Here is a 12334-nt window from a genome sequence, read left to right as displayed (position 1 = left end):
CTCTTAGTGGGGTTGGAGCCTCTGGAGGGTTTGAGCAGAAGAATGTTGTGATCTGAATTTTTAAAGGATCACTCCAGCTTCTGTCTTGCAAATAGACTATAGGGGACAAGGGAGGAGCTCATTGCAGTAATTCAGGTGAGAGATGTTGGTAGCTTGGACTATAGCAATAGAAAGAAGTCATATATTTTGAAGATGGAGATGACAAGGTTTGTTGCTCAGTAGGATATTGAGTGAGAGTAAAAGAGACAGGTCAACATTGATGGCAAAGTTATTGGTCTGAGCATCTGGAAGGAAGGAGTTGCCATTTGTTGGAGTGGAAAATATCACAAGAAGAACAGGTTTGGTTGGGGGTGGGGGGGTTGAGAGTTGGGCTCTGGATATATTAGAGACATTTCTTAAGTATCCAACTGGAGATTTGAGTTGATGGGTGGATACAGGAACCTGGAGTTCAGAGTAGTGGTCCTGGTTAGAGATATAAATGAGCAGCAACAGCACAGATGGTTTTTAAGCCTTGAGTCCATGAGATCATCTAGGGAGTGGGAGAGAAGAGAGCTTGTGTGGTATTAACAGTATCACCAAGCTCAAACAGCCAGCTGCAGCCATCTTGCCCACCAGATAGACCTGCCATCCGGCCAGGTTACCCATGTCTGCTGGTCGGGGTACCCTCCCCTGGCATGGATAAATCTTTGGTTCTCTTTTTCTAGATTTTCTGCAGACCCCACTCCCTTCCAATAACTCTTTATTCCTATAAACAATTATTTTGGTTACTGTTTTCTTTACTCCAGTCCTTTTGATTGGACTGAGGTGTTGCCAAAGCTTCCCCACCTGGGATCGTGGGGGGAGGACTCATTCATCTCATATCAAAGGCTTTTTCTTTTTTTTCACATTTTCCGAACACAGCTTACTAAAAAGTTGAAAGAATTGTACAGTGAACACCCATGTTGCTACCACCTCAATTCTACAATTAGCGTTTTACTCTATTTTAATAATCACATCTCTGTTCATCTAGTTTTCCATTCATCTGTTAATCCATCATATTTTTTGATGTATTTCAAAGTAAGTTGCAAACATCAGTAGACTTCAACCCAAAACACTTCAGTATGCATATCATTGCCTAGAGTTCAATATTCATTTGTGATGTTTTAGATAAAATCAACATACAGTGAAATGAACAGCTCTTAACTATACCATTTGATGTTTTGACAAGTGTATACACCTGTGTGACCCAAACCCCTATCATGATGTAGAGCATGACCACAAACCTGTGGCCCTTTGCAACTTAATTAATGCCAGCCCCACCCTCCTTGAGGCACCTACTGTTCTAATAACACATTCTTCCTACGACAGTCACTTTCGTTACTCTATTTCACTCTGGCTCTGAGAATAGCTGGATCGTTTTGATTAGACAAGGCATTTCCATGCCTCCCCAGCCAGCCATCAGGGGGCGGGGCAGATCCGTCCACTCAGGTATGTTTTATTCGTTGCTCACTCAGCGGGTGACTTAACTACAATATTTAGAGTCATCTCTCCGTGGCCTTTGCCGCCTGACTGCCCCACTGTACTAATCCTCAGATTGCTTCTCTCTTCTCTTTTGACTCACGGACATTACCAGTGGGGAAACTTGATACCAATCCATCTTCCTCTTCCTCCTCTTCATCATAGTGAAGGCTCACATTTCTTGAGCACCTACTAGGGGCCACACCAAAGCACCACATGTACCTTGCCTCTCTGATGCCTTGCAACGTGGTAGCCCCATTTTACAGATGAGGACACTGAGGCTCAGAGACTTTGAGTAGCTTGCCAAGGCAAGAGCCTTTCTGAGCCCAGACCCTCTCAACCATCTCACGACCTGGGACTGGAGGGCATTTATCTCCTGCTTGCTTTCCCCTTCCCCGAGCTCCTTGTCATGTGCTTCCCCTACTCTTCCCTGCAGCCGTGGTGAAGAACCCGCCCAACAACCTGTGGATCATCGCCGCGGTGCTGGCGCCCATTGCCGTGGTCACGGTCATCATTATCATCATCACTGCCGTGCTCTGCCGGAAGAACAAGAACGACTTCAAGCCAGACACCATGATGAACCTGCCCCAGAGAGCAAAGGTATGAGACGGACGCTGTGAGGAGAGGGGCAGGAGCCCTGGCCCCTTGGGGCTCCACCTGCCTTTTCTCTCATGGCTCTTGAGGTCTTTGCAAGTACCTTCAGAAGCATCCTCATGAGTCCCCATGTTGAAGGAGACCCTTTATTTACTTATTTGAATGTTTTAAAAATTGTGGTAAAATATACATAAGATAAAATTTACCATCTTAGTCACTTACAAGTGTACAGTTCAGTATTCTTTAGAATATTTGCATTCTCGTGCCACCTTTATTTTTATAATGAGGACACGATAGCTAATGCTCATCTAACGCTCACTCTTTGCCTTAAATGCTTCTCAGGGCTTTGCATATACCAGCAACCCCTAATCGTGCCAGCAACCCTTTGAGGAAGAACATTATTTTACAGATGAGGAAACAGAGGCACAGAAAATGAGTTGCTAGCTAGACCTGAAAGGGGCCTCAGAGGTCATCTGATCGGACACCTTCCCTTTTACAGAGAAGTGACTTCTTCACAATGGCACAGTTAGTAAGTAGCAGAACTGATAGTAGAACCAGGTCTCTTGGCTCCTAACTCAGGGCCCTTTGGGGCACATCAGACCCTCAAAATTTTCCTTCTTCCGCTGGCCGGAGTGGCTGATCTTCAAAGGCTGCATGACGGGCGAGCTACAGATGCTTGGCCGGGCAGCCATCAACCCCCAGTTCAGTGGCTCCCCTGAGGGCCGGCCGGGAGCCCCGGCCGCTTTCCACAGCCTCCATAGGGCCATACCACCCATCTCCAGTGACTGGAAGGGGAATGAACTGAGGAAATTCCAAAGGCTAATTCTCCAGTCATGTAGCTCCCTTCACAATAGTCCCCGAAGGGGCTATAATAACCTGTAATACCCAGTGTTTAAATAATGCCTTACAATATCCTGGGCTATCCTAGGTCTGTCACCTTGTTTGCGCATCACAGTAGCCCTGTGAGGTAGGTTATAGTCAGGGCAGCATTTATGATTTTCATTTTACTGCAGAGAAACCCAAAGGAAAGAGAGACTGTGGGACTTACTCCACAGCAGTGGGGGAGGTACTCAGGCCCATATCCGAGTCTTTGGGCTGTGTCTACTTTATACCCCTTCCTGAGCTCTGAGATTTGGTGGGTAGGATCCTCTTCCAGCCCTGAACATCTGAGCTTTGTCTACCTGTGCAGGAATGAAACAGCGAATGGAATTTCACATCCACTGGGATGCATGACGTCGTGATCGTCCTTGCTGGGAGTCAGGCATGTCTAGTTCTTCCTGGATGATCATACCTTGCTTCAGCAAAAGAAATCAAATGAATTTGATTGTTTGTTAAACCGAATCACCTGTTGAGAAGCTGCGGCTTGCTGAGACACTGTCTAGTGAGGAGCCCAACCCCAAAGCATGTCGTTCCGTGTCTGTTGACATAAAGCCACCCGCTGCGCGGACGCAGCACGATGTTGGTAATTACCCAAGCAGTGAAAAATGAAAGTATTCCAAGAAGGGGTATTTCATTTCCATCTTAGCTTGGTTATAATCTGAGCCTTGCAGACATAACAGTAATTACCAGAATCTAATTGCAGCTGAGTCCAGGAATGCAAAACATGCCATACTGAGGTTGTAAATGCCATCTTTGTGTGCTAGATGAAGCCAAAATTTTACTAATTTGCCGAGATGAGTTGGGCAGCACATGATTTCAGCATATCTTCTGGCTGGAAAGCTGTCTGAGGCTGGAACAGATTCATGTGTGTGGGTTTTCATAGCCCCTTTTATGTCCCTTCCTGGTGCATTGTGCTGCAACAGATACCCGGCTGCTGTGGAAAATCAAGCAAATTTATGTTCCATGAGATGATTGAGTTCACTTGTGTGGGTTGATGGTGGTTGTTTTCTCCCTCAATGAGACTGGGCTACGCACTTGATTTCCAAAGCCCTTTTATCACGGGAAACCAGCGGGGTGGAACTGCCTGTTCTTACCGCAGTCCTGCCCGTTGCAACCCAGGGGCACTGCAGTGTTTGCAAGAGGAGAGAGCCGCCTGCATCACTTCTCAGAACCGTTGTGTGTGAGCAGAATTCATTGAACGCCAAGGGACCAGGCGGGATGAAAAAGTTAGCTTTCGCCACCAATCCAGAGACCGGGAGGGTGGTCTCCTAGTCTCCAGGGACACCACTGTGCCTGTAAGGATGCGGGCTGCAGTGCCAGAGGACATGGCTGGGGATCCTTGCTGAGCCCCACTAATAGACTTAACATCCTAAGAGGAGGTGAGTGTGGCTGTCCCGGGAGCCAAGACCCAGCCGTGCACGCCCACACCCTTCTGCAGAGACAAGGTACCACAGATGTAACCCTATTACCATTGCTGTCATCCGGGCTTCGGCAGGTAGAAGGTTGAGAAAATGATCAGCGCAGGAGGAGGGCCAGGCATCATGCCTTTATCGCCTCCTTTCTTCCTAGTTCACTTTTCCCTCCTCTTTGTCATTGGATTCATAGCCTTTCCCCAGGTTTTCCCTTCAACTGAAGAGAACATGATCCCCTGGAACAGGCCACCTTAAGAGAAAGTTGTTAGGGCCATATCCAGGTGCAGAGTGAGCTTGGAGGGCCTGCACTGGTTGGCATGACCTTCTGCTTGGGATGGGTCTGCTTTAGTCACCCCCTAAAGATGCCCAGCTGTCTCCTGTTTCTCACATATTATCTATATGACCATACTTAACCTCTTTGTGCCTCAATTTTCCCATCTGTGAAATGGGGGTGATAACAGTATTCACTTACAGGTTGTTGTGAGGATTGAGTTATGTGCATTACTTTGAGTGTACCTGGTACAGAATAAATATTATATATAAGTTGATGTTTATTATTACACATGCTTTCTTCTTAGAAGATCTGGGTAACATGTTTACCTTTGAAATTGTTGGAGATTATTTTGATTTGATAATTTTACAAAACTCATTAAAGCAACTGTAAATGTTTCATGATGTTGTATTAACGGTGTTAGGGGTCACTAGTGTGTGTCCCGTGGGCAGTTAGTTAACCTCAGGTGATTTTCAAGTTGGAGGCTGAAAGACCACTATCCTGTCAGTCAGAAGAGTAAGGTACTAGTCTTGAGTCTTTCACCACTTAGCTGTGTGATCTTGGCCAAGTCACCGAACCTCTCTGAGCTTTTGTTTTCTTACCTATAAAGTGAAGACTGTGCTGTTTGCCCTGCTTTCCCCATGTGGTTGTTGTGAGAATCAAGTGAGGTGTCTGTGTTTTGCAGGCTGTAAGTACTGAACATGCACAGGGATTGTTCTTATTAACCTAATAACAAGGGCCGCCTTTTAAGCTTGTTATTCCTTAATGTCTCCCTGCTCACCCACCGTCAACCCAGTCTCCTGAAGTATCTAGCGGGCAACTTCAGCCCAGTGTGAAGGGTGAGAGGCCAAGTTCAGAGAGAGTGAGGATGAGGGGGGCAAGCCAGAGCTAGCTCGTCTTCCTCACTAGGTTCTCAGGTCATCTTAGCCGCCAGTGCAGACTCCCAGTACCTCACATACAGGCCAGGAGGCTCAACACAGGAGCCAGGCCAAGTGTGGTAGAAGATGCCCAACCAAGATGGCAGGCTTCAGAAGGAGAGGAGAGGCCGTGGGAAGAACCATCAAGCAGTGGTTGGGTGTTCTGGCTCTGGGCCATATAGTACTGGGTTCAAATCCCGGCTCTACCATAGACCAGCTGTGTGAGCCTGGGGAAGCTGCTGAACCTTTCAACCTCAGTTTCTTCATCTTTAAAATGGGGAACCATAACAATACCTACCTCCTTGAACTACAGTGAGGATGAAATGACATAATTTATGCAACGTATTCGATACTGTACCAGTAATATCAAGTGAAGCTGAAACTGTGAGCTCCTTGAGGGTAGGGGGCCAGTTATTACTCACCTTTATGTTTCCAGCACCAAGCGCGGTCCCTGACACAAGCCAGTGCTCAATAACTAGAGTTGGAGCAAAACTGAATAGGATAATGGGAGGATGGGGGTATGGCATAAAAGGGACCAACAGGAGATGAGGCTGGGCACATGGGTTCAGACAGAATGTGAAGGGTCTTGGGTGCCTTGCCAAAGGGTTTGGGTGCCATGGAGTGTTTTTCATGAGGTAGTGATGATGACCTGACATGGTTCTAAGGGAGGTAACTTTGGAGGCTTGTCAAGGGTGGGCCTGGAAAGGAGCAGAATGGAAGTAACAAGACCAGGGCAGGGTCCGTACAACAGTGGACCTGGAGAGAAAAGGTCAGCTTCCAGAAACATTTCAGTTGAGTTCAATTGGTGATCAGTTGTTTGTAGGAGAAGCAGGTGAGTCAGTATTCTGGGAACATCAGCACATCCTCTGAAGGCTCCTTTGTATTTCATGTACCACCAAGGGAGGGGAGGGAAATGAACAAACACTATTTCAGAAGCACATTCCCAGATCTTAGCATAGAATTTTAGTGGTTACCACGTGGGTCAGAGTGTGAGTGTCTCAGAGAAGAGGGACCAGTGGCCACACCTCCCAGAGTGATTTATCCAGGGAACTGTCCGTGGCTATACTACAGACAGCTTGAAATAAGGAAGCTTTGCTGGATTTAGCAAGAAAACTCCATCCTATTCTGAGACACTATTTGATGGGTTGGGCCAGGGTCTTAGACCATTAAATCTGGCTGGAGCCTTCCTGTTACAATTCTTAGCTAAGTTACCTGCTGAAAGAGGAACTTCTGAGCATATCAAGTGCTGATAGAACCCAAACAATAGAAGTTTCATCCCAAATTTTCTTAAGGAGAATCCACTGATGTCCATTTCACCTGGCCTATGATTTAGTAGGCAGGAAAGCAGTATTAACTAATATTGATTGAGCATTTGCTGTGTGTCAGGTACTTAGCTAAATGCTGGACTTGAATTTACTTATGTAATCTACACAGCCTCCCTTTGAGGGTAGTTAAATATCACGCTCACAGACATACACGTTTGATCCTGCTTACGCTGTTATTCTCTCCATTTTACAGGTGAGGAAACATGTGCAGAGAATTTCAGTAACTTGCCCAAGGTCACCCAGCTAATACATGTCAGAGCCAGGATTTGAATCCAGGCTGTCTGCTTTCGGAGCTGCTGACCTTAACCTCCCCATCGTCCTGCCTCAGATCTGTGTTGTGCTGTTTTGGGGTGTCAAGCAGAATAGAGACACTCGCAGGAATTGTTTAAATATGCTTCTTGGTTTTTTCATTACCCCACTAATAAATGTCTGTTGGGTTTTGCTCACAGCTGCCCTATTCACTTGGGATTTCAGACATTGTACAACAAAAGCCTTGCTAATTTTTCAGTGATGAATTATAGGAGAGCCAGCCTGCTTAAGGGAGAGGTCTGGATTAAAGAGTGATTCCATAGATTCCATTTTATTATTAATAATTGTGCTGCCTCGCCTGTGGTAGCACATTTCCTCCCTCTGTTTTCAGATCTGTGATCCCCTTTCATACTCAAGGGTGGTGGAGGTAAAGCAGATAGGATTATCCTCATTTCTCAGATGAGACAGCTGAGGTTCGGAGTTCAAGTGACTTGGCAAGGCCACACACCTGCTATTAAACAGGCTTTAAGGGATGACAAAATATTCCTAGGTAGGAGAAGATGCGGGACCTGTTTAATGTAGCAATTAAGAGCTTCTAATTAGCAGTATCCTGTGACTTAAAACAAGTGGTCTAAAATCCTTGAAAGTATTTGTCCTCACACACGTATTTGCATCTTGTTTATACTCGTCATTTTTCTGAGTCTTAGCTATAGAGATTCTGGAGCTATAGGTGGAATTAACACGGATTTTGATTTTGCAGAGACAGAAATTATGATGGAGATTTCTGTTAACTCTTGTTCCTCAGAAAGCTAAGTATGGTCCCAGCACGTGCACTTTCCCACCTGTCTTCTCTTAAAGCTGCTGTGAGCGTCTTGCTTTGCCAGAAACGTGACTGCAAATCTGTTTCCTCTTTGCAGCCTGTGCAGGGCTTTGATTATGCCAAGCAGCACCTGGGCCAGCAAGGGGTGGACGAAGAGGTCATCCCCGTGACTCAGGAAACGGTGGTCCTCCCACTGCCCGTTAGAGATGTTCCTGCCTCTCAGGAAAGGGATGCCCCTCAGGATGGAAGTACTATCAAGACGGCCAAATCCATCGAAACCAGAAAGAGGTAGGCATGGGGCCAGCTTCTGCCTCTCTGTGTCAGCAAGAGAAATCATGGATGGGGAGAACAGCTGAAGCCCTCAAGTTAATTCCTCTGTTCTCTTTAAAAATTCCCCTTCGTGCTTGTTTTGAATATTTGAGAAGGAGACTAAGGGAGACGATAAGAATCACAATACCTGCTTCTCATGAGCCACTCGTTGTAAGGTTTTAGATGCCTGATCAACCCCAACGGAAGAGGTTTAGCTCTTAGATTTGTTATAACAACTTTGGCACTGATGTCACACTTATATTTTTAATTTATCTCAAGAGCAGTGCCTTTGGTTCAGGATAGTTGTATTTTATCTGGCAATTTCTCTATAGCTTATGATTTTAGTTCAAAAACCATTTATTGAGCTTTTACAGAGCACTTTGACAGGCATTGGGAGGACTACAAAAAGGTTTAAGATTGATTCCTGACCCCGAGCATCTCCTGATGGAAAGACAGAAGGAAATTGCTGAAATACCAAACGTGATGGGCGGGTGCCCACAGTGGAGTCTGAACCAAGTCCTGGGGAAAAGAGAGGAGGAAGAATTTAATTCTGTTGAGGGAAAACGTCGTGGAGGAGGTTATGTTGTAGCCAAGCCTTGAAGGGCAAGTGGGATGCCCATAGGGGGGAAGAGATAAAGGCATCCAGGCTGGCAGAGCCAGGAGAGATACGGACATCCATGCTCACTTAATAATGAGTGTCGCTGGGGTTAGAGCTCACAGTGTTTGGGTTATAGAGAAAGATGAAACCAGAAGATAGATGAAAACTGTGGAGAGTCTTAACTGCCAGCCTAAGGAGTTTGACCTTTATTCTCTAGGCATTGGTAAGGCACTGAAAGTTCTTCAGGGAGACAGTGATGTCCAGCCTGTATCTTAGAAAGAGTACTCCAGCGGCAATGTGGATGATAGATGGGAGAGGTTAGGCTGGAGGGCAGGAGCCTGTTAGGACTTTGCAATAGGCTCACAAAGAGGTAATGAACTCTCTGGCCAGCCCTGTTGTCTGGCTGAACCAGCTCCCATTGCCAACCTTACCTGGGGCCACAGTGGCGGCTGGAAAAGCTACATCCTCTCTCCCTCCTTCCCTCCCTTCACCTAACATATTTATCGACTGCTTGCTGTCTACTAGGCACTAGGGATACTGCAGTAAACAAGATAAAGTTCCTACTCCTGTGGTGCTTACAGTTTGGTAGGGAGAGATAGATAATAAACAAATAGAGAAATAGAAATATAGTAGGTTGGGCAGTGATGAGTACAAAGAAGAAAACCAAAGCATGGTAAGGGAATGCAGAGTTGGAGAGGGGAACGTGAGGCTATTTTAGCAGGAAGTTGGGGAAGGCCTCTCTGATAAAGTGACATTTGAGGAAGACCTGATTGAAATGATGTGTGAGCCTTGAGATTATCTTGCAGAAAAACCTTTCCAAGCAGATGGAACAGTGTATACAAAGCCCAGGGGAGGGAACTTCTTGACTTGCTTAAGGAAGAGCACGAAGGCCAAAGAGGCTGATATGAACAAGGGGGGAAGTGGTAGCAGGTGGGCCAGAGGAGCTGCCTGAGGTTGAGCATGTCAGGCTTTATAGACCAAAGTCAGGACTTGAGATTTTGTTGTGAATAAAGATCAGAAGTCATTGGAAGGTTTTGAGAGGAACAGTGATGGGATGTGACTTGCAATTTTAAAGGTTCACTATGGCTGCCATGTGGAAGTAGACTGTAGAGAAGCAGAATAGAAGCAGAGAGACCCATTAGGAAGCTATTGCAAGAGTGGAAGAAGTGATTGGGTTCTAGAGATGTTTAGAAGGAAGGGCTGACAAGATTTGCTGATAGATTGTTGTGGGGTATGGAAATAGAGAGGGATGAATTTGCCATTTATTGTGCTGGGGAGGACTGGAGGAGAAGTTCGTAGGGGACAATCAAGAGTATGGATGTGGGTATGTTAAGTTTGAGATGCTCATGAGACGTGCAAGTGGAGATGTTGAGAGCTCCGTTAACCATATGAGTCTGGAGTTCAGAGGAGAGGTCCAGAGTAGAAATATAAATGTAGGAGCTGTCAGCGTTTGGTTATAAAAAGCTCTGAGACTAGATGGGCACCTAGGAGAGTGTAGCTAGAGAAGAAATCAAAGAACTGACCCCTGGGACATTGCAATGATTAGAGGTCCAGATAATGAAGATGGATCAGCAAAAGAGTCTGAAAAGCGTCAGTAAGAAAGGCACAAGGAGAGCGAAGCAACAGTGGAATCTGAGAAGCCAAGAGAGGGGAGTCTTTGCAGGAGAAGGAAGGATTGTTTGTATCAAATATATAAATTTTGCATTGGAGTCAAGCAGCAAGGCTCTGTGCTTTTCTCTAGGAGATCTTGGTACTTAAGAAAGAGGTACAGAGAAACAGGGATGGATTTCAGCTTGTGTGGGAAAGAATGTTGAGGGCATGTGGATTAATTATCTGTTGCCCTCTAACAAACCACTCTAAAGCTTATCAGCTTAAAACAACAACCATTTCTTTAGCTCATGATTTTTGGTGGGTCCGCAGTTTAGGCTGAGCTCAGCTGGGTGGTTCTTCTAGTCTGAGCTAGGCTTGGCTGATCTCAGCTGGGCTCACTCATGCATCTTTAGTCAGGTGGAAGGCCTGCTGGGCTGGCTTGTTGATGACAGCCTTGTCTGGGGTGGCCAGGTAACTGGGACCTCTTGACATGTGGTCTTGAACCCTCTAGCAGGCTAGCACTGACTTTCTCACAAGGTGGTTACAGGGTTCCAAGAGCAGTAAGAAAAGAAGCCCCAAACAGGCTTCAAGTCTCTGCTCTTATCATGTTTGCTACTGTCCTGTTGGCCAAAGCAAAACACATAGTCAAGTCCAGAGTCAGTGTGGGAGGGGACTACCCTAAGCTTGGTTACTGGGAGGTGTGAACAAATTGGGACCTTAACTGCAACAGTCCACCCCAGCATGAAGTTGAAACATACAGAGAAGCAATGGATGATTTATCTGAGTTGACTGGCAAGTAGTATTATCTATAGTAGTTATTCTCATTATGATCTTTGCCAAGTACTACCATAAAGGCATGCTAACAGTTTATCACCTATTTAGAGGACACTGAAAAGAAATAAATAGAATTACTAAAATTAGAATATGAACATAGCACTGCACTGCCAGGAAGAATAGAAACTTTTCCACCCATTCTAGTTGAGTGGTTTAAATTGTGCAAAGATTTCTTTAAAAAAAATTGTTTTAGGGGGCTTCCCTGGTGGCGCAGTGGTTGAGAGTCCACCTGCCACTGCAGGGGACATGGGTTTGTGCCCCGGTCCGGGAAGATCCCACATGCTGTGGAGCGGCTGGGCCCGTGAGCCATGGCCGCTGAGCCTGCGCGCCCGGAGCCCGTGCTCCGCAACGGGAGAGGCCACAACAGTGAGAGGCCCGCAGACCGCAAAAAAAAAAAAAAAAAAAAAATTGTTATTTTGTTTCTTGAATTTGCAAGGAGTCTATTCTTGCTAATCAACTTTAAATACTTAACCTCAGATTTTTATTAAGAAATATTAGCTTATGAAACAAATACAAATAAAGAAAACAATGCCTACCCTATTGAATGATTTCTCCATCTGCTTCATAATTTTACCATAACAATAGACTTTTATTAAAGACTGGCTATATCCTTGCCATAGCTGTGGGAGAAACATCTCCTCTGTTCAAGTTCCGTTGATCACAGGAATCTCTGATCATTTGGGAAGATTTTAGGATGCCACATCCAAGAGCAAGCCCATCACGCATCTATGTTTCTAGCTTCCCCAACTTGCCACTTCAGTTTCCTCGTTCCCGCTAGAGCAGAACCCTTCAGAATGGGGCCGTTAGATGGTCCAAAAAGTTTTGCAGGTGAAAAATAGGGGAAGCCAGTGATCTGGTGGTCATTAAGATATCTTTAAAAAATTTGTTTTAAAACTGAAGGAAAAATGAAGATTCAGCCATTGCAGACAACCAGATGATGTTTCAGGTCCTTTTCCTTGTGTAGGCTTTTGGCGATGGCTATTTTGTTGTTCCATGACTGGGATTAACGAGCAAGGATAGAGAAGCACCAGCCATTCGC

At 45.6% G+C, this 12334-nt stretch overlaps 1 protein-coding gene across 3 annotated transcripts in view; it reads left to right on the top strand.

The window, feature by feature from the left end:
- The window catches only part of KIAA1549L (KIAA1549 like), a gene marked incomplete at both ends in the record, with an annotated part of 282138 nt that overhangs the window by 190862 nt on the left and 78942 nt on the right, over nucleotides 1–12334 (top strand). For all 3 annotated transcript variants that reach the window (XM_079929928.1, XM_079929927.1, XM_079929926.1), the window contains 2 exons: nucleotides 1934–2097; nucleotides 8062–8252. In XM_079929928.1, coding sequence (XP_079786054.1) covers nucleotides 1934–2097; nucleotides 8062–8252 — 355 coding nt within the window. The remainder of the gene's footprint in view (nucleotides 1–1933; nucleotides 2098–8061; nucleotides 8253–12334) is intronic.

The sequence above is a fragment of the Stenella coeruleoalba genome (genome assembly GCF_951394435.1).
Source record: "Stenella coeruleoalba genome assembly, chromosome: 8".
NCBI lineage: Eukaryota > Metazoa > Chordata > Mammalia > Artiodactyla > Delphinidae > Stenella > Stenella coeruleoalba.
This window is presented reverse-complemented; position numbering and strand designations above follow the sequence as displayed.